Source organism: Diabrotica virgifera, chromosome 8 (genome assembly GCF_917563875.1).
Source record: "Diabrotica virgifera virgifera chromosome 8, PGI_DIABVI_V3a".
Classification (NCBI taxonomy): Eukaryota; Metazoa; Arthropoda; class Insecta; order Coleoptera; family Chrysomelidae; genus Diabrotica; species Diabrotica virgifera.
The window spans coordinates 172,556,763-172,584,635 of record NC_065450.1 but is presented as its reverse complement, the minus strand read 5'-3'; the positions used below and the strand labels follow the sequence as shown (position 1 = coordinate 172,584,635).

Sequence of the window (27,873 nt, the reverse complement as noted above, 5' to 3'; positions counted from 1 at the left end):
TAACAAAGATAGCAGGGATAGTCTAGTCGATTTAGAGGAATAACAGACCTAACCTTCAGAGCCGGATTTAAGGCAGTGGAGGCCCTTGGGCAGAACTGTTGTTGGGGCCCTACGTCCTACCATTAAAAAAATATCTTCTTCTTCTTTAAGTACCGTGCCCAAATTTTTAGGCGTGGGTAGCTTCCATAACAATTTGCCGATATCGTTCTCGATCTTGTGCGGCATGTAACAATTGATCTGCTGATAAGCCAGTCCATTGACGAAGGTTTCGGAGCCATGAATATTTCTTTCGACCAATTCCTCTTTTTCCGTCGATCTTTCCATTGAGTATTAACTGCAGCATCCTGTATCTGCTACCTCTCATTATATGCCCCAGATATTCAAGTTTTCTCTTTTTTATCATCTTCATTAAGTCACCTTCGCCTTGACCTACTCTGTTTAAGGCTTCTCTGTTTGAAATGCGTTGAACCCAAGATATTCTGAGCATTCTACGATACGACCACATCTCAAAGGCTTCTAATTTGTTCATCATGTTAATCTTCATGATCCAGGTTTCACATCCATATAGTAATACAGGATACACATAACATTTTAGGAACTTGATTCTTAGTTGTAAATTCAGCTGAGCGTTGCTCAGAATAGATCTAAGTTTCATAAATGCTCCTCTTGCAATTTCTATACGAGTTTTAATTTCTTCATCCGGATTTAGTGTCTCGTTTATCCAACATCCTAGGTATTTAAAATGGTTAACTTTTGTTATTGCTTCATCACTGACAATTAGTTGCATAGGGCCGACGTCTTGTTTACTAACCACAAGTAACTTTGTCTTTGTTGCATTTATGTTAAGTCCGTTATTGGAGCATTCTCTAGTGACTCGATCAATAAGGAATTGAAGATCTTCGATATTTTCAGCCATGATCGCCGTGTCGTCTGCATATCTGATGTTGTTAGTAGTTTCTCCCCCGATTCGAACTCCACATTGTCCTTCCAAGGCTTCATTAAAAATTATTTCTGAGTATACGTTAAACAAAGTTGGGGATAACACACAACCCTGTCTGACACCTCTTTGAATGCAAATTTTGTCTGTTTCTTTGCCGTCTACCAGAATAGAAGCTTCTTGATTCCAATATAGATGTTGTAAAAGTCTCAGATCTTTATCATCTATTCCAATCATTTCTAGATATTCAAACAACCTATCATGTTGAACTCTATCAAACGCCTTCTCAAAATCTATAAAGCAGACGTAAATTGGTTTCTGTACTTCCCATGATCGTTGAAGTAATGTTAACATTGAGAACAAAGCTTCCCTTGTTCCCAATCCTTCTCTGAAACCGAATTGTTTGTTTCCCATTGTCTCTTCACATTTCTGCTTGATTCTATTAAGAATTATCTTAAGAAGTAGCTTGAGAGAGTGGCTCATGAGACTAATTAGTCTTTACATGATGATGTATTAGGTTTTTTTGGGAGTGGAATAAATGTAGACTCCAACCATATCTGTGGCATCATTCCAGTCTCGTATATATGGTTATAAATGTTTGTTAATTGTGAGACATTATCGTCATCCAGAAGTTTGAGCCAGTCTGATGGTATTTGGTCAGGGCCTGGAGATTTCCCATTTTTGCTCTGTTTGATGGCTTTCTCTACTTCCGCTTTTAAAATACTAGGACCAGTATTCGTATACTTTGTGGTGTTAAGTGGTGGCCTCGTATCCAGGAGTAAAAAAATATGTTGATCTATTTTTATAAATATCTATATTTTTAAATACAGTAAAATTTAAAATTAAAATTTGTTAGAGTAAAATATTAAAAATAAACATAGTAGGATGTAGGGTTGAAGTCCGGATACTTTTCGAGATTTTATACTTGAACATTCCTTGACTATGTCGGACATGTCTTATTGCTTTAAGACATCGTGTTCAATGCTCATTATAGAGAGATGATTCAAACGCTCTTGGCCCATCATAGACCGAAGTCAATTTTTAATTAACTTAAGTTTTGAGAATTACCTCTCCCCACTACAGTTAGTTGGTATCAGAAATATAAACGAAGTATTACCTCAACATTTGGAAACGCTTCATTCACATTCTTTTCTTCTAGCAATCGGTACATTTAAATTTCTTTGCTTATATTTAATGAGCAGATATCCTCTTTGAAAAATTCTACACATTGTATTAGTTGGTATTAGTTCGACACCTAGGATTTCATCTAAATCATTGCTACAGATGTCAGAACCTAAGCTTTGATAGCTCTGAAGCTAAATGATGTCTTCTTCTTCATGTGCCGTGCTTGATTATCGAGCATTGGCTATCAAATTGGCGATAGTAATTTTGTTCACGGCAGCTCAGAACAGGGATGTAGAGGATCTGTTAAACCATTCTCTCAGGTTTTTAACCCATGAAGTTCTTCTTCGACCTGCCCCTCTTTTTCCGTCTACTTTGCCTTGAATTATTAAATGAAGTATATTATATCTAAAAATGTATAAACATTCTCAATTATTCATATATCAATATAATATATTATATCTCTCTGGGTGTCGCATAACATGGCCAAAATATTGTACATATATATGCATGACTAAAATATATCTAAATGATGTAAACATCTACAATTGGAATGAATGCATTTATATGCAGAAAGCCTCTGACATAAAGAGGTAATGAGGTGATCTAAAATAGCAATACAATTTTTAGTCCTAAATTTCTCTGATGTTGTCATTTCAGTCTCCTGAGATGTTCCATAATCCAGTGGAGTCAGTCGAATATTCCGTAGTCATTTTCTATGTGTCGAATAGGCTTGACTTCAGCTTACCATCGCGCCTCGCGTTTTATGTATGTTTTGAAATTGTCACGCCTTAACTGTATAAATTCTTTAAGTGATCTAAGTGCTGTCACACCTGAATTAAGGGCAATATTTGGATCTTGTAGAATACGATTTGGACTGTTTTTTTTTCTCTAAGATTTCATTCCAAAATATTGCAAATATTCCTGTTTACAGTAAGCACATTCGATTATACAAACAATTTGATTCGCTACGAGTTTTAAATTGTTGCTTCGGAAATTTTGGAGTCTACTCTGGTCTGATTATAATCTTTAACTAGTGCTTTTGCGGCATCACTTCTGGATAACCATCTAGTAGTATTTACTCTTTTAGGAACAATAATATTTCTGCCACGGTCTGCGTTGTTGTCGCTTAAAGATACATAACTTGTTGATCAAATGTTTAAAAGATGCATCTAGGCATATGTAGAGGAAGTGAAAATACATATAGTTCTTCTAAAGGCGCATTTAAATCAAAGCGAACACGAACGAACGAACGAATTCGTTCGTTAACTTTATTGTATTTGTACAGCGAATCGAGCACGACCGAAGAATTCGTTCGCATTCGCATATGTTCCAACCGATGTCGGTAAGTGAGCGAATCATCAAAGGAAATCGTTGTTCAATGTGGACAGTGGATAGACGGTAGCGAACGAATTCGTTTAGAAGTACTGATTTAATTTATTTACAAACATTAGTTTGAGAGGGTTGTTTATTGTGTAGTTGTGAAAACATAATTTTGCAATATGGAATATGCCTATGAAACCCAAAATCGAAGCTATATAAAATAATAAACAGAAAAACTGATGCTTGTTTTAACATTTCTATAGGAATGGGTTGTGATGTCTCTGAACTAAAAAAATGAAATAGCTTCTGGAATCATTTAGACGAGAAAGACAAAAAGAGGGTTCGAAGTGGTTTGCTTTTAAAAGCCTAATGTTTTTATTGGATAAATTTCAACCCAGAAACACTAATGAGGTAACCAAATCAAATTAATTGCTAAAATTAATTAAAAGCAAATTTATTTTGATGCACCAATTTTACAATTTATTATTTGAACATAATATAGTCATAATATCAAGAGCAAGTAACTTTTTCCAGGAAGAATTTTAAGAAAGCTGGTTCTTTATTATGTTATTTTCTAAGCTCCCTCAAACAGTGTATAATACCTGCTACCTGCTATTTTTGTAAGCTATTATTGTATTAAAATTTACCCAGCAAGAAACACGAAAATAAACTTGAAACACAATGTGTGACTGGCACTGGCCGATCTTAAAAACATCTGCGGGCAATATGCACTCCGGATCATCAACGAATGCGAACGTTCGCTTCAATGTAAATGGCCCTACTTTGTAGCGAACGAATGACCAAGCGAACACCTACGAATTCGTTCCTTCGTTCGTTCGTTCGTGTTCGCTTTGATTTAAATGCGCCTTAAGAAATCAGATAATGCTGTAGCAGCAGAACAACACTCAGCTGCAGCTTTTGCAACTAAATTTAGAGAGTGGCCGGCACAAGTGTTTGTATAAAACAAAAATAATTCTATGTGAATAATTTGCTGATATTTTTTGCGTTTGAGGCTTTGTGGGGGCCCCCGGAATGTGGGGCCCAGCCTACCACCCCTTCAATCCGGCTCTGCTAACCTTGCATGCCGAGATGCCGCAAATTTTATTTTTCTAATCTTCAGGGAGGGTCAATAGGAGTGCATATTTAAAATCTCGACTGAATTCCGCCGTTTCGTTAACCGCCATTTTGATTTTAAACGGGAACGGTTTTTGCTCAATATCTCCGTCACTCTCAACTTCTCGACAAAAAATATGACAACTAAAATTGTTGAAAATGGGATTTTCTATAATTTTTTCATTACAATTTTTATCGTGCGGTCGATATTAGTTATGGGGGGAAATAATGAGAGTTAGAGCATAATTATTGAATTATTTCGTTTATTATTGATTCTTATCAGACTCGGACTAGCGATATCTACATACCTGTTTTTTTGTAGGACATTGTTTTATTTAGATGAAAAATACACTAACCTATCAAGTGATACCTTTGTCCCACAGTTACTAATAAAAAAAATGGTCTGGTGGTATTAACAACTTTTGAAAGTAGGACCAGGACAACGTGTCCCACAATTTATAGGACAATGCTAAATATATATTTTTCATCGTAGCCCAGTCGAGATAGCATTTGACTTTGCATGCCGAGCTCCCTTTTTGTCGTAAAATTAATAATACACGAAATAATTCAATAATTATGCTTTAACTGTCATTATTTTCCCATAACTCTAAAAATATCGACCGCACGAAAAAAGTTGTAAGAAAAGAAATTATAGAAAATCACATTTTCAACAATTTTAGTTCGTATACTTTTTGTCGAGAAGTTGAAAATGGCGGAGATACTGAGTAAATACCTTTGCTCAAACCCGTTTAAAATTAAAGGGTAAATCCAAGCCAAGTGGTCCAAAGGTGGTTGCTTGACTATTTTTAATATTTTTTATTTTTCTACGTTTCAAACTTCAGTCTATAGAAAGTACAAAATTGCATTCCTTTTATTTTTAAAAAGTTTAGTTTGCCGATGACGGCCATTTTTGTTAAAGCGTGTCGATCATTTTCACCGAAAACATGGCTTCGCTTTTTAGCCAATATTTTTTCTGAAGTTTGTCCTAGGACAATAAATCAAAAACCAAACTTTTAAGAAAAGTATGCTCTAAAAACACGGCCTATAGCATTATTTAATTTCAAACTACCCTTAAGGCCTTAAATTAACCTCAAATTTGAATTGGTTTACCTAATCAGTTTACAAACTGATAAAATTCTATTTTCAGCATTTTTTTAACAGCATAAGGCAAGCCGATATTGGTTTGTAATTTTTTTCTGGAAAGGACATACGTACATACTTAAAATAAAAAAAGTTTGAGCTTTGCGATTTGAGTAAATTTTTTCAAAAAAAATCTCAAAAACGTAATTTTTTGAAAAATCTTAAAGTTTGACCCCTTATACCTCCGACGGGCACGGATGAAAAAATTTGAAATTTGGCTGAATGTTAGCCTCTAGTAAGTAGAATAAGGAGTAAAAATTTGAAGTTGCAGACTTACTTCATACAGGAGTTACAGGCCAGAAAATTGGTCAAAAATCAAAATGGTCAAAATTTAAATAATAATCTGTCTAATAAAATAAAAATTAATCTATTTTCACCAGATTTCACAATGAATATAAATTTATACAGGGTGGGTCAAAGAAAAGAGTTCACCTCGATATTTGGCAATAGTTACCTATTAGATTTTAAGGAAATGCTGAAATAGGTCCATTTTTATTTTTATTATATTGCAACTTTTTGGGATATATTTCATATTACGTGACGTCATCCATCAGAGCGTGATGACGTAATCGATGGTTTTTTTTAAATGGGAATAGGGGTCTTGTGGCAACTAAAAATACATTGTACTGCTATCAGAAAATAGAAAAAATGTTTATTTCACAAATAAACATTTCTTTTCGCTTAAATTAAATTACAAACAGCCTCCCACTTACCTCTTGACAGTTTGAACATTTAATTTAAGCGAAATGCAATGTTTATTTGCCAAATAATAATTTTTTTTCTATTTTATGACAGCAATAAAATGTATTTTGAGTTAAATAAATTATATGCATTCTACTTTTTGTGTCGATTAATTTAATTCAAAAATTAATTTTTGACCACCCTGTGTAAATAATTATATTATTGTTTATTCTACTGAACAGAGAATTGAACACTCTTTCAAATGAGATACCATACGACCCCTATTACCATTAAAACAATAATCGATTACGTCATCACGCCCAGGTGGATGACGTCACTGATGATGGCACGCCATGGAGACGTATGAAATATATATAAAAAAATTGTAATTTAAAATAAAAATCGACCTGTTTATAATATCCCTTAAAATCTAATAACTGCCAAATATCAAGGTGAACTCTTTTCTTTGGCCCACCCTGTATAAATTTGTATTCATTGTGAAATCTGGTGAAAATAGATTAACTTTTATGTCATTAGACAGTTTATTTGAATTTTAATTACCCTGTCCGCAAACGCTCAAATTTTGACCATTTTGATTTTTAACCATTTTTTCATGCCTGTAACTCCTATATGACGTAAGTCTGCAACTCCAAATTTGTACTCCTTATTCTACTTGCTGGGGGCTAACATTTCAATTTTTTTCATCCGTGCCCATTAGAGATATAAGGGGTCAAACTTTGAGATTTTTCAAAAAATTACGTTTTTGAGATTTTTTTTTTAAATTTACTCAAGTCTCAAAGCTCAAACTTTTTTTACTTAAAGCATGTACGTATACTTCGTCTAATTTACTAACCGTTACACGTCATCCGCGTCGTAGTCTGTGACGTCACATGGTACCAACACGAAATATTTAGGCGGTAGGTGTGTTCTTTTTTAGAATCATTTTGCCGAGTACATTGGCATTACATCCACTAGACATATTTTATTATGTACGCGTAGAAATAATACTTGACGATTTCTATTAAGGTTAACCTAAAGAAATACACAATAATATGTTTTTTTTTTAATTTGTGTAAATGGATTATAAAGCGTTTTTATGAAGCAGATTGGTTCGGAACACACTGTAACTGTAATCAAACGAAGGTGACATTTTAGAATAAACTGGTAACATTTATTTGACAGTTGCGGTGATGACACTTCATATCTGTTTTATTATATTTACTGTTTTTATTATTTATTTTACTATAAAAATCCTCTACTATAAAAATATAAATTTCACCTAATTTTATCACGACTTGGAATAATCGAGGTATCTGACAACTTTTTTAGTTGTTATTGTAGACATATACAAAGAAAGCTACCGACTTCATGCCAAGAGTTCGGAGCCGTTTTTTATTAGCTTAAATTAGCTTGTTAGTAAATGGTGAAAATATGCCTGGGATCCGATAAGCGAAACAAATATTTTAGTTCAAAATCTTTAATTAAAAAGTGCATAGTAGATTTCATATAAGTTGAAAACCAGAACGGAAATCTTAGAGCCGATAGGGGTAATCAGAGCTTTCTTTATCAACAAAAACATTCACCACTGGAGCCCGGCAACATGATCCTTCGTGACCTTCATTCTTAACAGTAACGACTTTTTCGCATACCGGAACCAATTTAATATCGCAAGGAACATCGTTCCATAAAGATCCAGTGCCAGATTTAAGGACAGTGAGACATTCCTCATTTGATCCAGCATTATTGGGTTCCCCAACTTTCCAGTTTGTGAATACGACGGGATCTCCTTTCAACCAGAACCATTTATTTTCCTTATCTTTGTAACCGGATGTCCAGAAGGATCCAGGTAGAGCTAAAATATAATATCAATTATTGTATTATTTGATTCACTAGGTAATTACTAGAGAGCGGAATATATGCAAAGTGCATATACAGCGTGTCTACTTAAGTTGGAAACATATGGGAAACTTTTTTGTTATTCATTTTATGAAAAAAAGTTATTCTTTATAAAAAGTTCTGCATGCTCTAAAACCTAAGATTCAATCATCAGATATCAATTTTGTCAATATTATACGAGGTATGTCAAAAAATATGAACTTCGTTCAAGAGGAAAATACCTTTATTTCTCTCAATATTGAAAATTCTTATTAAGAAAAGTTGTTTGGAAATAAAAACTAAGATCAAATATGCAATTACATGCTTCTAATTGGAAGAAAATATTTTCCAAATTTTTCTCAAATTTATTGATACTAACTTCGTTTTTATTTATTACACATACGATAACTCTTTTATTATTATTTCTACGGAAAAAGGTATTCTTTATAAAAAGCTCTGTATGTCCTAAGACCAAAGATGGAACCATCAGATATCACATTTTAATAATTTTATACGAGGTATGTAAAAAAATATGAATTTCACTCAAGAGTAAAGTACCTTTATTTTTCACAATATTGAAAACGGTTATTAAAAAAGTTGTTTAGAATTAAAAACTATGTTTCAATATGCAATTACATCCTTCTAATTGAAATATTGTGAAATATAAAGGTACCATAATCTTGAGCGAATTTCATGTTTTTTGACACACCTCGTATAAAATTAATAAAAGTTGATATATCATGGTTGTGTCTTAGATTTTAGACCATGCAAAGCTTTTTATAAAGAATAACTTTTTTTCGTAAAATGAATAATAAACGAGGTATCATATTTGTAATAATTAAAAACGATGTTGGGTATCCATAAATTTGAGAAAAAAATTTTTTTTTCAATTAGAAGCATGTAATTGCGTATATGATCTTAGTTTTTGATTCCAAACAACTTTTTATCATAAGAATTTTCGATACTGAGAGAAATAAAGGTAGTTTACCCTGACCGAAATTCATATTTTTTGACATACCTCGTATAATATTGAGAAAATTTGATATCTGATGATTGCATCTTAGGTTTTGGGACATGCAGAACTTTTTATAAAGAATAATTTTTTTTCGTAAAATTAATAATAAAAAAGTTTCCCATATGTTTCCAACTTAAGTAGACACGCTGTAGATGCATATATTGCATGTTTTCAGACAACAAACACAACATTGCATATTTAAGCTAAACACGATTTATTTTGCATATTTTAAAAATAAATTATATAAAAGTTTAAAATTTTCCTCTCTTAGTTGGAATTTTATAACTTCGATATGAACGAGCTCGTTATTTATCTATCTATAGCTCATTATTATCTATCTGGACTTTCCCATTACTACCTGAATTTAACAATTATGGGTGTTCCCAGAAAAATATTATTTTATTAGCGTAGCAAGTCGTAGGTACCTACCTGCTTTTAAGGGTCTAATATTTATTTTGTCAGTTTCCGGCCAACATTTGTTTAAGGTAAACGTTGTATCGTATTTAGTGTTTTTGAAGTGATTGGTATATATTAAATTTAAATATGTCTACCATTCACAAAAGTGCTTAGATAAAGTGTTTTCCCGAGTTAAAGCTAAGTGGAGACAAAGTATTTTGCAAGGCCTGTTCCAAAATCGTAAGTTACATTCATTTTCACATTTCATTTTTTACCAGATCTAATAAAGTCATTAGAACAAAGGAATTTACAATTAAGTGATTCGGTTAATCTTGTTAACACTTTTTCTGCTCATTGTCAAAAAATTCCCGGAAATACAGGGATTACAATTAGAAATAAATTAAAAAATGTTTTAGAAAAAAATGAGGGCTTCGATTGTTTGAGGAAATATTTTTCAACTTTTCTGAAGATCTTACGACTTGGCAAATTAGTTTACTGCCTAAATTAAAATATTGTCCTATAACATCAGTAGATGTAGAACGAACTTTTTCTGTGTCCAAATACGTTTTTAGTGATAGAAGGCAAAATTTGCAAATTCATACTATAATTTAGATTCTTAATTTAATAATTGTAATATCAGTTTTTGTGTGTCATTTCATTTGTTTTTATGTGAAAAATAAATATGTATTAAACATAAATGTAGGTTGAATTTTTTAAACATAAATGTTTATATTTAATATATTGTTTTATTTTTGACTATTTTTAATATGCATTTGCATATTTAGACAAATTTAGAAAAAATACCTGCATATTTGTAGTCAAAGTAATGCATATATATGCGCATATTTTGGTGAAATTGTGTTGCATATATTCCGCTCTCTAGTAATATAATTACTAAACGTAAAAAACTTTGCCTGAGCTACTGTTATGTAGATCGAGTAGCACAACAGCAGGACAGAAGAAATAGGGGCATAATTTTCAATCAACCTTTCAATAAAAAGATATAGTATTTACCTACTTCGATTTGAATATGCTGAAATTTGAAGCTATAAATATAAAGATACTTAGGCAGAAGTATAACTACTATAAAAGTAATCTTCATAATAAAAGGCAGATTCATAGAATTAATTAGGTGGTAAACTATCTTGACAAAAAAAATAGGATAAAAAAATGTGCAAAGAGAACTAGAAATCAATAAAAAAAAACAAATAGGTAAGATGCCAAACCTTGGAGAAAAACAAAAACATCCTAGAGAACGGCAGTTCTCGCCAGTGGCGCACAACCCCCCTAAATGCGACACTATAATATACACAGAATTTTCTTCTTCTTCTTCTTCCTACTTTATAAATATGCTCAATGCCTCTTTTACTTCGGTTTTTAGCCTCAATTGACATTGTCCGACCATCTTTCTCTCGGTCGTCCCAATGATCTTCTTCCATTTGGCGATTTGTCTCTTGCTATCCGTACTATTCTATTTTCTGTCATCCTTTCTATGTGTTGATTCCATTCTATTTTTCTTCTTTTGGTCCACATGTTTATTTGGGCCCCGGTGAATTCGTAACTATTTTAATGCCCCATCCTAATTACAGGCCAACTGGTAACTCTGGCGCGCAGATAAGTATTCGGTAACCCACCAAGTACCGGTGAATTTGTAACTTTCTTTTCTAAGTAATTACTAACGATGTTGATAATCTACTACCAGTGTTCCAGGTATGTACTTGTATAAATTACCCTCTTTGAAGGTGGTGTAAAAGTTATCCATAATTTATGTACTGTCTCTTGGACCAGTTACATGAGAAAGTCGAAATAAATATTGGTAAAATGGCTGAAATACTTGTAATATATTTCGTAATGAGTGAACGTGGATGCCAAAGAATTGTTTATAACTTTGAAACAGTGCTAAGGCCGCTTAGATAATCCGATTTTAATTATGTAGAGTGTATTGGATAGGTAGAGTACCTCTTTATATGTAAAAAAATTAGCAAATTTCTAAATGGTCTACTTTTTGTTCAGAAAGTCTTTAAGAAATTTGAACTTTTTTAAAAAAATTTAGATTTCAAAATTATTATGCAAAATCTATCAGGTCGATTTTAATGAAATTTGGTGGACGAGTTAAGTGTATATGATAAGGATTTTCTATGTGAATTACGAAGGTTCTAAGTGCAACCAAAGTTGTTGAAAAACACTGAAGAGGCTTATTTTGCCCGCTTATTTTGTATTTGTTGCTATTTTACAGGAAGGGTAATAATTTAAGACATTTTTAATAGTCTTATATCATACAAAATTCAATTATCTTTATTTTATTTCCCTACGACTTTGCTCAAAAATGAATCGTTTTAAAGTTATAAGCAAAGAAAGTAGATAAAATCAATGTTTTTCGAAATTTTTAAATACTTTAATTTTTTTATTAATGTTCCGGGCATATCTGTGAAGAAGTATAAGTCAATTAATATTATTATTGAAGTTGTCACCTAACTTTATCTGCAAAAATCCGAATGCCACCTCGCACATCCGCAAATAGACGTTTTTTTACAGATCCGCCCTGGTCTATACATATCATATTGTTTCAATTATTTTATTAAGAGATTTCAATTTTTGTTATTTTTTTATAGGTACATATAATACACAACAATGTTTTTGAGCAAACCAAGAACCATTCGCTTACATGATATGCTATATGCCCCGTGTTGGCTTAATCCGTTACTGTTCAAATTTATGTCTTACCTTTTAACCTATCTACCTGGACATTAGAAGTAAACAATGGTTTCGAATTCACCTGTATAAAGTTGCGAGTTGAGAGGGTCAGGAAGTAGAAAAGTTACGAATTGTCCGGTGTGCATTTTGATTTGAAAAAATTTGTCATTAAGAGTTACGAGTTGGCGCGTGTCCGTTTATTTCTTCTATACCACATCTCGCTCGTATTTCCTTACTTTTTAATCTGTTTCTTAGAGTTTGGTTTGTTATTTTTCGTAAGACTTTTATTTCTAATAATGAATGTGTTGCATGTGTGAGTCCATACTATTGTAGTAAAGAAAAGAGAGACGTTCTCACAAACAATTTATTTTACCGCTGAAGACCGGTTTCGCTGTTTACAATTTGTACAGCATTATCAGGTCCGGTTAAAGTAAAATCAAATGCTACAAACAACAAAAAACCACAGTTAGTTAGGTGGTTTGGTTTAAATAAAATTTAATGATACAGCCAATATGTTCATATGTTCATGAATTTACATGAATACCCACATGTATGTGCGCATGGTGTACAATCCTCATACTCACAAACATGCACGCATTCATGTGCAGTGGCAAGCAAAACTATGTCAAGTATAAGATATATACTTACTTTCCGGTATAAGGGAAGAATGTAGTAGTATTCAATATCATACTTTTCTGTGCATTTTGCTAGAGGGATGGTTGGTCAAGGGAGAGATTTCAATGTAATATATTAATTAAACATCGGTGGGGTCTTGAGGGGTTTAGTAGGGAAATACGACATTAAACCGATAATCTAATTTGTTAGTTATATATAGTGATGTTATTTTAATTTAATTATATATGGTGATGTTATTTTAATTATTAATGTAGCTTTTAATTATATATGATAGTTAGATGTTGTGCTGGGTCTGCGACTTTTAGAACAGATTGGTCGTTTATGTAATAGATGTGATCTGTTTGTGAATATTTATTTGCGATGTTTAAAAATTGAAGTTGAAGAAGAAATTGAACAATAGTAATTTGTTAAAACTTTTTAATATTAAAAAACTTTTTCTTATTAAAAAAAAAATTTAAAACAATTTTAATATTTTTATATGAAAAAGTTTTAACAAATTACTATTGTTCAATTTCTTCTTCAACTTCAATTTTTAAACATAGCAAATAAATATTTACAAACAGATCACATCTATTACATAAACGACCAATCTGTTCTAAAAGTCGCACACCCAGCACAACATCTAACTATCATATATAATTAAAAGCTACATTAATAATTAAAATAACATTACCATATATAATTAAATTAAACTAACATCACTATATATAACTAACAAATTAGATTATCGGTTTAATGTCGTATTTCCCTACTAAACCGCTTCAGACCCCACCGATGTTTAGTTAATATATTACATTGAAATCTTTCCCTTCACCAACCATCCCTCTAGCAAAGTGCACAGAAAAGTATGATATTGAATACTACTACATTCTTCCCTTATACCGGAAAGTAAGTATATATCTTATACTTGACATAGTTTTGCTTGCCACTGCACATGAATGCGTGCATGTTTGTGAGTATGAGGATTGTACACCATGCGCACATACATGTGGGTATTCATGTATGTACTTTGATATTGGCTGTATCATTAAATTTTATTTAAACCAGACCACCTAACTAACTCTGGTTTTTTGTTGTTTGAAGCATTTGATTTTACTTTAACCGGAACTGATGATGCTGTACAAATTGTAAACAGCGAAACGGGTCGTCAGTGGTAAAATAAATTGTTTGTGAAAACGTCTCTCTTTTCTTTACTACAACTTTTATTTCTGCTGTTTCCAGCAGTCTTTGTGTTTTCGCCGTATCTGCTCTTGTTTCCGCTGTATACGTCATTATCGGTCTTATTGTTGATTTGTATAATATGATGGTTTTCGTTTCCGTTGTGAGGTATTTGTTTCTCCAGATTGTGTTGTTGAGACATCCTGCTGCTCTGTTCGCCATGTTCACTTGTTTTTGTACTTCTTCTGCCACGTTTCCGTAGCTTGAAAGTTTCATTCCCAAGTATTCAGTTTCCTTCATTTGTTCTATTATTTTGTTATTTACGACCAATTTACATCGTATCGGTTCCGCTAATACTACTATCGATTTAGTTTTCTCTGTTGAGATCACCATGTTGTGTATGAGAGCCATGTCTTCGAATTCTTTAATTAATCTTTGTATGTCATCTTCATTTTCGGCTGTTATTATGGCATCGTCGGCGTAGCAGATTATCTTTATTTCCTTTTCTCCCATTCTATATCCACTTCTTTTTTAACTTTCTTTATGATTTCATCCATTATCAGATTAAATATTACTGGGCTCAGCGAATCTCCTTGTCTAATGCCGGTTTCATACTTAATAGGTTGCGATAGTTTTCCCTTACATCTTACCATAGCTATGTTAACTTTATGTTAGGGGAGCCCAAGAGGGGATTTTTGCAGTTACTCGAGCGCGTCAGATTATTATATGGGGAGAAACCTGGTACCCTGCAGATGAACTTCTACTATATATTGGCTCTTAACACAGGTTCGTACAAGTTCGTTAAGGGGGGCCCGAAAAAAAATCTATCTTTAAAAATACTCGAAATTGTCAGATTAAGATAAGGTAAGTTAAGTAAATGCAAAATAGTGTATATTTCAAAAACGCTGTACTTAAGCTGTAGTGTCTTGCACTATAATGCCGTTAACAGCTATGACGTCATTCATATGATGCGTTTGACGGCATATTCTTCGGCTGCCGTTAGATTTCAGTTGCAGTTCAGCATATATACACGTGGTGAGTTAATGCACCAGTTGACGATTATCTCCTGAAAAATAACCAACGAACATTAACGTCTTTGATTGAAGAAAACGAATCGACAGAATATGAGTTATCAAGTAGATCTAATGATATGTCTATATCATTGACCACACAAGGGTATCGACCACCAAGTTCCTATGCACAAAGAAGAAAAAAATGTCTTTTGTTATGCAATGAACTAGCAGATTTAGCTGCACAACTTACGGGCATGTTATTTGAGCAAAGGTTTAATGTATTAAAAAATCTCAAATCACTGTGGACCAATGACACTGCTGTTCTACTTACACCTATAGATGTTACAGACGAAAATAACACGCAAGTCATTATTGACAGTAATGAAAAAGTTGTATATGAAAATGACACGCAAGTTATGATTGAAATTAATGATGAAGTTGTATTTGAAAATGAAAATAAGCTGTGTGATGAGGTGGTTCGTCAGGAGATAAGTAGGGTAGATAACGTGTAGGGGAATATAAAACAGTCAAGTCCAGAAAATGAACATCCTATTACTCACCAAACTCTTCAAGTGAACGATGTTGCTTTGTCGACACATAAAATGCCAGTGGCAGTAAAGAAACGAGGCCGCCCAAAAGGACTAGGCCTGACAGCAATAGGACTACCAAAGAAAAAGAAAAGGAACCCCAAAACATTTCAAAATAATTCCAGGGTTCCATTCCAAAGAAAGGATTAAATTTCTATGATTAATTTCTTTTCTTAGTTTACAATAGGTTTTACAATAAATAAAGACTAACTTAATTAGTATGTATTTATCATTACCCATAATTAAAATTCGTTTTCATACTTCATTTTGTTTCATTTTTCGTTTAGAAGAAAATCTTCTAATATTAATAAATTCTTTATCAGAAATTGATACTAAGATAGCTGTTAACGGCATTATAGTGCACGACCGTTTGACGGCAGTTTAAGTACAGCGTTTCAAAAATCTGACGATTTGATCGGGCCGTAAGCAAATGGATGAGTCAAAAAGTTTCACAAAAAAAGCGAATATTTCGCGAAATTAACGTCAGATGGAAAAACTAAAAATACGTCTTCAATATTTTTTAAAAATCTATCGAATAGTACTAAACATGACCCCCGCGGAGAGGGGTGGGGGTAAATTTAAAATTTTAAATACAAACCCCGCAATATTTCGCAAAATGAACATCAGATCGAAAAACGGCAAACTACACTTTCAAAATATTTTTAAAAAATATATCGAATGGCACCAATCACGACCCCTCACGGAGGCGGGGTGGGGGGTTACTTTAAAATCTTAAATATGACCCCCAAATTTTTATTGCAGATTTGGATTCTTTATGTAAAAATAAGCAACTTTTATTCGAGACATTTTTTCGAATTATGGATAGATGGCGGTATAATTCCAAAAAACAACAAAATTGTTGGAAATGGAAAATTAAATTAAAAAATGGCAAGCGCCCACTAAAATGGAAAATTTTACTTAACTTTTTTTGATTTTACGACCTAATAATCACAACCCAATAGGTCCCCATAACGCTCGAGTGACTGCAAATTTAGCATACTTTGCTCCCCTACCATTATAATATATTATATTCTCAATGATTTTATTAAATCCACCCAAGTAGCAATTTGTCGACGCGACAACGTTGTCTACCGCGTGGCAACGTTTTGTTACAACGTTGTTATTGCCTAGAAGACGACCCTATTCTGCACTAATTTGGTGGACGATTTTTGAGTTGTCTTGACGTTGCCTAGGCAACCTCCTATGAAGCAACATCGTTTCGTAAGCGTTGCATAAGACAACTGAAGCGACTATAAAAAGAACCTGCGCGTGCAATGGTTGCTCAAGGAGTCAGACTAGTTATGTTTTTTTACCTATATTTTTAACACCTGTATGGTGAATCCGAAAACCAAAATGGTAACTATTTTGACATCGTATTAGGTATTTAAATTTATATAAATACATAAAAGACTTAAACAAAATTACCTGATCTGAAAATTTATAAACGCATCTCAGATTACCGTCAAATATGGATATTTCACCTTTAAAAAACACACGCGCTACTTTTTTACGACATTTTTGACAAAAAATATGCAAATTTAAAAAAATCCAAATTTTAATATAAAAGTTAAAATTTATGTTAAAGATGTTCTGTATAAATTTAATGTATTGATGGTGCTTTTAAAGGTATCAGAAAAAGGTATCATTTTTTATATTCTGTATTTTCATTTTCTTTACATCCCAAAAATCTCAAGTAAAACCAAAATGGTGCATTAAACAATATTACCTTATTACTAAAAAAATACCTTATTACCAACCCTAGACCGAAAAGACAACTTTGAAGTCCAATCGCCAACCAAGCCCGGCCGCGCTGACTATTCCAACCATTTTAGAACGCACCCTCTTATTGGGTGACAGAGAGGTCATGTGACCAGTGTCAAAAGTGTAGCATTCTCCTTAACAGCGTTGCCACATTTTGGAGATTTCTACTTTTTTGGTAGATTTTTGATATTTTTTAAAATATTCTAGTAGGTAATATTGTTTAGCAGATTTTTGTTATATTTCAATATTTTGTTGTGACTAAAAGAAAACTTGCTTTTTAATAGTATTTACCCCATTTCTAAATTAATTTTCACACATTTGGTTACAATTTCCCAATCCGAAAATAAGACCGAAAATAAGATTCAGAATAATTAGGTCATTACCGAAAATAAGATTCAGGACGTAGATGATGAATATTACAGAGAAATGAAACTGGAAACTGGATTCTTGTGTAACAAACTTGCAGATTTCAAGTAACAGTGCAAGCAGTATTTCAGGTGTTATTGAAGAGTTCTGGCATTCGGTGAGCCTATTAGAAGCTAACGATGGAAAACTAAAATATCTAAACATATGTAACTTTGCAAAACACAAAATGTTGTGTTCGCGTGTTTCTAATGTTAAATGCGAAACAATTGTTTGAAGAATTTGATCCAGACATGCAGCTGTTAAAATTAGTGGATGACAAAATATTCTAGTTGTTAAATGTACCTATTCATTTTTTTCGAATCATGAGGAAACTATAATAAGTATTTTTGAAAAATTTAAACGCAGAATGAAAGACTGCATTATTTAGAAAAACCAAAACGTTTCTTTTGAATGAGATATTTGGAATTAAAATGACACTACATTTTGTCTTTTTTTCATCCCTGTAACTTATTAAAATAAACATTATAGAAGTTTTCAGGGACTTTCGGTCCTCGGTAATAACGTAATCTTTCCTTCTGCGTTTAAATTTTTCAAAATACTTATTAGTTTTCTCAGGATTCGCAAAAAATGAAAACATTTAAAATACATTGAACATTTCAATGGGCGACATTTTGCGCCTATCCCCTTAAGTTAGCTGTTGTTTTTATTATCAAAAATCCCAAATATATCCCAAAAATCATTAAGTATATTTTAGTTTTTGATTTTGTAGATTTTAGCTAAAAAATGGTAATTACCAGTTGTTGTTTTGGAATAATTAGGTTTCCAATTTTTTGGAATTCCTCTTGGACAGTTAAGACGGATATTCAGATTACTGTATAAGTATACTGTATTTACATGGCCTAAAAAGAATCTACTGATTTTGTGAAAGCAAAACTACTGAAAGAGTAAAAACTGACCTGGCAACCCCGTCTAGCAGGCAACCCCGTCTAGCAAAGCTGATACAAAGATTGAAAGATTAAGGTTATCAAATCTACTGATAAAACAGTGGACAATGGAATGGAAAACAGCTATTAAAAAAACAAACAAACAGGTTGTTAAATAAATCGAAAATTTGCAGCAAAATAAAACATATAATAATAAGAAAAAAATAAGGTTATAAAGTAAATTCTTTTTCTCCTTCTGAAGTTGCAGCAAAGGTGTCACACACCTAGAACAACACCTAGGGTCGTGACAGACAACTTCAGAGTCGGCCAGGGCGTAAATTAGTTTAGCATTATAACGTTTTTAAGTCGTTGCGATTGTTGAAAAAACTGAACTGTGATATGTAGTTGTCACAATGGTAATAAATTAGTTGCCCGTGTAACTAAAGGTATTACTTAAAGTTGTAACATCGCAATGTCAGTCGGGATAGGGGACGTTGGCCGAAACAACTTAAAATGCTCTCGGGCAACGTTATATACAGTGCATTTGTTTGTACTGACAACCAATGCGTCGAAAAATTGCTACTTGGGCAGTGATATTTCCTTTTCATATAATAAATGTATCGCGTCCCGAATTCTCGCTCGATCAAACGCTTTTTTCAAATCTATCAGGCACATAATATATGCTGGTTTGTTGTATTCCAGGGACTTTTCTTTTATTTGTCTTATTACAAAAACTGCATCCGTGCATGATCTTCCTGTCCGAAATCCTTGCTTTTCCTCTTGCAGAGTTATGCGTTATTTTATTTTTGTCGATTTAATCCTTGTTGTAAATTTGAGTGTTGTATTTAAAAGATTCATTGCTCGATAATTATTTGGGCCTTTCTTAACCCCTTTCTTGAAGAACATTAGCATGATCGCTCTCCTCCATTCATCTGGTATTCTGTTCGTGGTGATTATTTTATGAATAAGAAGTTGCAGTTGTTGTACAAGGTGATCACCTCCATATTTTAGGAGGTCATTTGGTGTTTGATCTTTCCCTTGTGACTTTCTATTTTTTAATTTGTTTATTCCTTGTCTCACATCTATTTGGGAGATTTCCGTCTTTTCATCAGTTACTATACAGGGTGTTTGGTAAAGAATGGGCCATAGCTTAACCTTAGATTCCTGAGCTTAAAATAGGTCGATTTAAGCTAACTTACCTTAGTATGAAAGTTGATAATAACCGAAATACAGGGTGCCAAAGTTGTTTTGTTTATTTGGATTTATATGACTGCGGACACTAAATCCATTCGCCAAGGTGCCAAAGTTTAACTTTTAATTTATTTATTCTTGAATATTTTCTGACAGGCATGGGATAACAACACGAAATTTGGTAAGCGGGGGTTTTTTGTGACGAGAAATCTAAATTCGCCACCAAAAATGATGTATTACTCAGAAGGCGCCACATACGTATTTCAGCGCTCATTTAATACGTTCAATGTTTTCTATCCCCCACTCTACATACTTTTTGAATCAAAACTTTTATTGTCTTAATATTTTTACTTTAAAAAGATATACTATTGTCCTTTTTATGATCATTTTTCAGTGCGTAACAAATGATAGGAAAAAGGCAAGCAAGCAAGCATAGTGATTTAACCCAGCCTGAGAGACCTGCTCACCCCTAGAGAATGACATTCGGGTGATACAATTCATTGGGGCGAGGAGGATTAACTCCCGTAAGCAGGAATCACTCCACCCCGCTTCAATGCTCCAGACCATCCACTTACCCCCCGATAGCACTCTGATGCGCTATAGGGGCTCTCAATCAGCAAAGTGCTTATCATATGGGAGTCTTGGGTACACGGACTCCCATATGAAATCCTACCCCGATCAATGCAGGCCAGCGTGAGGCGCTCTATTCCCGCTATCTCTAGTGACTTATCTTCGATCTGTTTTGCTTGCTCGGGCGCCGAGTCCCCGCTCTGGGCTATGTCCAGTTCGGCGACTCGGCGCTCGAGGATGTGGGCCCCTCATGCCCTTTTTTGGGGATAGGAAAAAGGGTAAGTCCGTGATAATACACATTTATGACATTTATTCTAACATGACATTTTAGTTAAATCTGACAGTTGTCACATTTTATTTTCAATTTGGAATAAAAACAAATCAAATGTGTTTCTTGCATTTATAAAATGGTATTTTCTTTGATTTGTATAGTCTTATAAATTATACAGATTATATTTGTAATATTATTACCTAATTAAAAAAAAATATTTTTTTATTATGGCGCCATCTATCGACAACTAGAATAACTAGAAGAAATATTATAAAAATGTCACCGACGAAATGTAATCACCGACGTGCCTTTTTTTCTGTCACATACAATTTAATGCGTTAGAAAGAAATAGAAAAACTGGAACGGAAAAGATGATCATGAGAAATACTGTACATTCATCTCGCTAAACTCAACTGTTTCCGAGATAAACGCATTTTAAGTCTGCGATACAACATAATTTTTTGCATAATACTCCAGGCTGTGGGTGAAAAATAGGTCGATTTCAGGATATAATTCAGGAATTTTTGAAACCTATCAGGTGTTGTAAAGGACGATGCCAGGAATAACTTCTACTAAAATGTGACCAAAAATATTGTGAGCTTTTTTTGTTATTGCGATTTTCATTTGTTAAATTTGCAATTTTTAAAGATTTTTAATTTTGCAGCTTACGATATTGATTCTAGAGAAAAACTTTTTAATAGAAAGTTGTAGTAAATAAAAAGCCTACAATTTGAGCTATTGCAAGTTTAATTTCGTTTATTGGTTATTGCAACACAGCCTGCGAAAGTCCAAAATGTCCGTTTTTTACAATTGCGTTATTTATTGTACAAATAATTTTTTTTATTTTTTAAAGTTTTAAAATGAAGGTCTTTCAACTCCAAACATAAAAAAAATTGTAAGGCCGGATTAACTATTTTGTTGTTTAGATATTATAAATTGTTTATTCCAAGAGGTCAAACGTCGAAGGCTATAACTTTTTGAAAAAAAAATCGTAGAGAGTTGGTGAAACATCCAATCTCCTTCTAAAGAGTTATATTTTCATATTCTGATGTAAATAAATGCGTAAAACATTTTTAAACTTCTAATTTTTGGGTTTGAAAATAAGGGGGTAAATTTCGTTATAAACATTTAGAGCTGAAGCGACCCTGTACATCCTATGAGTTTTTAACTTACAGATTATTGTTGCTAAAAACGAAACGAAGATTTATAAAAAAATAAAAAATTTCTACGACCAACTGAAGCCGAGCTAAATGTTGGGCTTGAAAATAAGGGGGCAATTTTCGTTATAAACATTTAGAGCTGAAGCGGCCCTGTACATGCTATGAGTTTCTACCTTACAGATTATTGTTGCTGAAGACGAAACGAAGATTTATAAAACAATAAAAATTTTCGACAACCAACTGAAGCCGAGATAATTGTTTCTCTTTTCTTAAATCGTAGTGCCTTTATTTACAACAATTAAGAAATTGTTTTACAGTCATTGACTAAAGAGAGACTTATATTATCTTAAATTAAAAATAGTTGTAAAATATAGCTACATTTAATTATTAAAAATTATTTTTAAAATCGGTGCTTTTGCAAGCGTCCGAATTTTGAAAATCGCCCGGCTCGCTTCAAATCCGCGCGCTTAGAAAATTTTTACGTAACTTGTATTAAATTTTGACCGAAAACAATTTAATAATGTTACCATTATAATATACTAATATACAGTCTATTTACCACTGTATTTGTTTTTCTTGATAAATTTTATATGTGAAATCTCATTTTTGAAGAAATTATATTACAAAAATGATACATATATATGAAATATATAACTATATTTTTGATTTTTTCATTGTTATATAAATATAATATTAATGTTACTTCTTATTATACAATATAAAACATTTTCTTCTTGTAGTAACTATCCGTTTTGGATGTTGGCGACCATCATGGCAATCTGTACTTGCACACTAAATCGGTACTGCTGATCTAAAAAGATTTGTAGTTGTTGTGTTGAACGACGTACGTAAATTTTCTAGCAAGGTAATCCTTCGCCTTCCTGGTTCTCAGTTTCCAAATGGGGTTTGCCAAATTACCATGATGGTCGCCAACATCCAAAATGGACAGTCACTACAAGAAGAAAAAGTTTTATATTGTATAGTAAGAAGTAACATTATTATTATTATATTTATATAACAATGCAAAAATTAAAAATATAGTTATATGTATCATTTTTGTAATAGGTATTATTTCTTCAGAAATGAGATTTCACATATAAAAGTTTATCAAGAAAAACAAATACAGTGGTAAATACACTGTATATTATAATAGTAATATTATTAAATTGTTTTCGGTCAAAATTTAATACAAGTTACGTAAAAATTTTCCGAGCGCGCGGATTTGAAGCGAGCCGGGCGATTTGCAATTTTAAAAATAATTTTTAATAAGTAAATGTAATTATAGTTTATAATAATTCTTATTTTAAGATAATATAAGTCTTTCTTTAGTCAATGACTGTAAAATAATTTCTTAATTGTTATAAATAAAGGCACTACGTTTTCAGAAAAAATAAACAATTATCTCGGTTTCAGTTGGTTGCAAATTTTTTAATTTTTTTATAAATCTTCGTTTCGTCTTTAGCAACAATAATCTGTAAGTTAGAAACTCATAGGATGTACAGGGCCGCTTCAGCTCTAAATGTTTTTAACGAAATTTGCCCCCTTATTTTCAAACCCAAAAATTAGAGGTTTAAAAATGTTTTACGCATTTATTTACATCAGAATATGAAAATATAACTCTTTAGAAGGAGATTGGATGTTACAAAACTCTCTACGATTTTTCTTCAAAAAGTTATAGCTTTCGACATTTGACCTCTTGGGATAAACAATTTATAATATCTAAGCAACAAATTCGTTAATCCGGCCTTGCAATTTTTTTTATGTTTGGAATTGAAGGATCTTCATTTTAAAGCTTTAAAAAATAAAAAAAATTATTTGTACAATAAATAACGCAATTGTAAAAAACGGCCATTTGGGACCTTTCGCATGCTGTTTTGCAATAATCAATAAACAAAATTAAACTTACCATAGCTCAAATTATAGGTTTTTTAAATTTACTACAACTTTCTGTCAAAAAGTTTTTCTCTAAAATCAATATCCTAAGCTGCAAAATTAAAAATCTTTAAAAATTGCAAATTTAACAAATGAAAATCGCAATTAAAAAAAAAGCTCACAATATTTTTAGTCACATTTTAGTAGAAGTTATTCCTGGCATCGTCCTTTACAACACCTGATAGGTTTCAAAAATTCCTGAATTATATCACGTTTTTTCACCCACAGCCTGGTGTAATTGTAGTTACACCCGAAAAATAACTTAAAACCATAATAATTGTGCTACTTCTCATATTTATATCATTGCATCGCAAAATCCGTTTGAAGAAATTTGCGATACATTTTTGTAAATTTTTATGGTTGTAAGTTATTTTTCGTGTGTAACTACAATGATATTATACAAAAAATTATGTTGCCTCGCAGATTTAAAATGCGTTTATCTCGAAAACAGTTAAGTTTAGCGAGATAAATGTAGTATACCTTTTTTAAGAAAAAATACTAAGAGAATAAAAGTTTTGATTCAAAAGGTATGTAGAGTGGGTAATAAAGAATTTGAAAATATTAAATCAGCGCTGAAAGGTGTATGTGGCGCCCTCTCGGCAATACATCATTTTTGGTGGCGAATTTAGATTTTCCTTCCCAAAAGACCCCCATTTACCAAATTTAGTGTTATTATACCATGCCTCTTAGGCAAAATTCAAGAATAAATAAAATAACAGTATAACTTTGACACCCTGTATTTCGGTTATTATCAACTTTCATACTAAGGTAAGTTAGCTTTAATCGACCTATTTTAACCTCAGAAATCTAAGATTAAGCTATGCCCATTCTTTACCAAACACCCTGTATTTGACGTTTCTGGTAAAGATCCTTCGTTATCTTTTTTAAACATTTCTTTAAGGAAGGCCACCCATGTATCCTCATTTATGTGTTCTATTACAACTAGTTCTTTTATTTCGCTTCTTTGTTGTCTTATGAAGCGCCATACTTGTTTCTGTTATCCGTAGAAATCCATCTCTAGTCCTTTTGTGAATCTTTCCCAATAATCTGTTTTTGTCTCTCTTACCAATTATTGGTGAGTTTCAGTTCTTATTCTTTTATAGTCTTCATATGATTCATTCGTTTTTTCTGACATATTTTAGGAAAGCTTTCTTTTTTTGGTGACATTTTTGTTTAACCTCTAATGAAAACAATGGTGTTTTCGTTGACCACTTTTTGTTTTTGTTTATTGTTTTCATTCCAAGGGCTTCTCGGGTAGCGTCCAGGATATTTTTCGTAAGTTTTCTCCTGCTAGATTCTATATTGCTTTTATTTTCGATACTTTCCATTTTTATTTTATCTTCTAGCCTTTTTTGGTACAGTACGTAAATCGTTCAACTGGACATAGAGAATATACATTGAGAGAATTGTGGCAACTGCGCTAATCTGTTTTAGTTGAAGGTTGTGTTCGAGTACGAGTTTTTGGTGCAATAGAGCTGTTAGAACAAATACAATGAGTAATTTTTGAAGCAAGGCTGTCCAAAATAAATCAAAAATACAATCTATGATTAATAAGTTAATAATTTTAGTTTAATTGTTAAAATTTTTTTTATTTAAAAACTAATTTCAAAACTAAACAGTTTTCCTATTCCCTTAAGCCAAAAATATTTAGCTACTAGATTGTCATATCTTGAAGTTTATTTGTGTCAGTCGAAATAATTTGTAAATTTTCATATTAATGCCCCTTAATTCTAACAACCATATTGTCATCGAGAGAGCTCAGTTGCCACAATTATCTCAATATAATACAATGTATGTATTTACGTATCCAAATATATACAATGTCTGTTCCCTATGCCCAGCTGAACGATATTACGTACTGTATAATGATTTTATGGACAGAATTTTCGATTTCCTAAATCTGGCTGAATTTAAATTTGGGCAAAAACCCATCTTAAAGTTTAGGAAAAGACTCGCCCATGTTTTCTGTTTTTCGTTCTCGTCCCCAAAACTCCATTATATTTCGAAAATATAAGTCAAACCTTTGCAGTTTCTGATAGTACTGACCATTACATTTCCATCGCATGTTTAATTTCGAAAATCGGTCAAACCATTCAAAAGTTACCGAGCTCAGAATCATGACTCAATTTCTATTTAAAAATGTATGTATGTATGTATGTATGTATGTATGTATGTATGTATGTATGTATGTATGTATGTATGTATGTATGTATGTATGTATGTATGTATGTATGTATGTATGTATGTATGTATGTATGTATGTATGTATGTATGTATTGATGTGATCTTTATTATTGATATGAGATAATATTTTTATATGTCATTTAATTTAATCAATGCATGAATAATAATCTAATTAATTTACCAGATCACATATCAATGTGTTTTCAATCTCAGGGCTTTTTATAAAATTAAGTACTTACATACGTGGCTTCTAAGTATTTCTCAATGGTTCCTAATCGGGATAGGAAAGAAAAGAGTAAAATAATAACACATATGGGTTACAATTGTAATCAACATATTGTTTATTTTATTTAAATGGCAATCACTGCTTAATATTTGCTATATCTTATTATTCTTAAACATAACAATTACACATGGGAATCTTATTTCCTTTTGGTTTCCAATTGAAAGTTTTTATTAACATTTAACTATTATGATTTATTAGCAACAATTCTATTTAAGTTTGATGAAGCTTTTCTGATATTATTGATTATGTTTCTTCAAATTTAAATGTGGTATTTAATACGAAAAACCCATACATTCATGTCCAAACAAATGAGACTGACCTTTTTCTGGTGAACTGAGAATGTCTTCACACAAAACCCGTTTCCTGCTATCCTTGGCTGCAATCAAAACCTCGTCCTGGCTTCCAGTAATGTTCTCCTTTGAAACTAGCTCGTATAGCTCTCGTTTCCTGCTTCTGTCGTGATGCTGTGTTCTACCTTTTTCGAAACTGCAATCAGCTACCGGGAACTCTTGGCTCAAGGAGGTTCTTTTACTCTCAACCTGGCCTACCTCTCGTTCCACGATAGATACTCCACACTCACGGAACTACACCGGCTTTCTCACTCTCCGTACACTACCGTCTACTACTCGACTTCACTTCTCGACAGCTCAAAACATTCTGATCTCTATTTGTCATTCATTCCCCTACTTTCTAAATATCCCTTCCAGATTCACAAATCAAACTTCCACCACCAACTCTCATTCGCAGTATTCCTCAAAACCAATTTTTAAACTTTCTAAATATGCTTAATGGATTTCAAAAGAAAAATAGTTAATTCCCATTCTAAAATTACTTTCTACTAATTACAAAATTTTAATGACCTATTCTCTATTTCTACTAAGTCTTATTTAGCATCGGCTAATGATCGAACCTTCCGCGAACAACGATTATGACCTATTATCGATTTCACTTGAGTCTTATTTAATCACTTCTTAAAATTAAATATAACAATTTGTTGTATACAGGTTGTTCTAAATTTATATGCCCGTGGTTGAGAAAATTGAAAATATTTTATATTAAATTGAATTTTGTTTATAATTATCAAATTTTAATTTTCATATCAAATAGAAATATAACAGTATGTATGTATGTATGTATGTATGTATGTATGTATGTATATATGTATGTATGTGTGTAAGTGTGTGGAAAAGTTACACCGATCTGAATTTTTTTCTGTTTTTCAAGAGGGGTCAGGGCCGATTCAGAACCGGTGTAGTTTGTAACTTTTGACCACCCATAAGCCAGCTATAGGACTGGGTAGGTACAAAACGGCATATTTTTTAGGGGTATATATCTTAGGTTCAAGGAGAGACAGAAGCACAGCAAACACGCCAAATCAATAGCGTTGAGTTAAGCTTTCAAATGGTGCTTAAGCGATTAGGATCAGACATACACACGGCTTAGTATAGCCCCAAAACTGAAAAACTAGACTTTGAAAATTTTGCTTTTTAGACAATTACTCAAAATTTAAACCTAAGAATTGCGCCAATAACTGAGCGC

The 27,873-nt window shown here is 32.3% G+C and overlaps 1 protein-coding gene across 1 annotated transcript in view; it reads right to left on the bottom strand.

Moving 5' to 3' along the window:
• Nucleotides 1-7,792: 7,792 nt before the first annotated feature.
• Nucleotides 7,793-27,873, bottom strand: part of LOC114338515 (macrophage mannose receptor 1-like) — a 251,803-nt gene continuing 231,722 nt past the window's right edge. Inside the window, exon 10 of the mRNA XM_050658802.1 lies at nucleotides 7,793-8,168. Within this exon, the coding sequence (XP_050514759.1) occupies nucleotides 7,849-8,168 (320 nt within the window). The 3' untranslated portion in view covers nucleotides 7,793-7,848. The remainder of the gene's footprint in view (nucleotides 8,169-27,873) is intronic.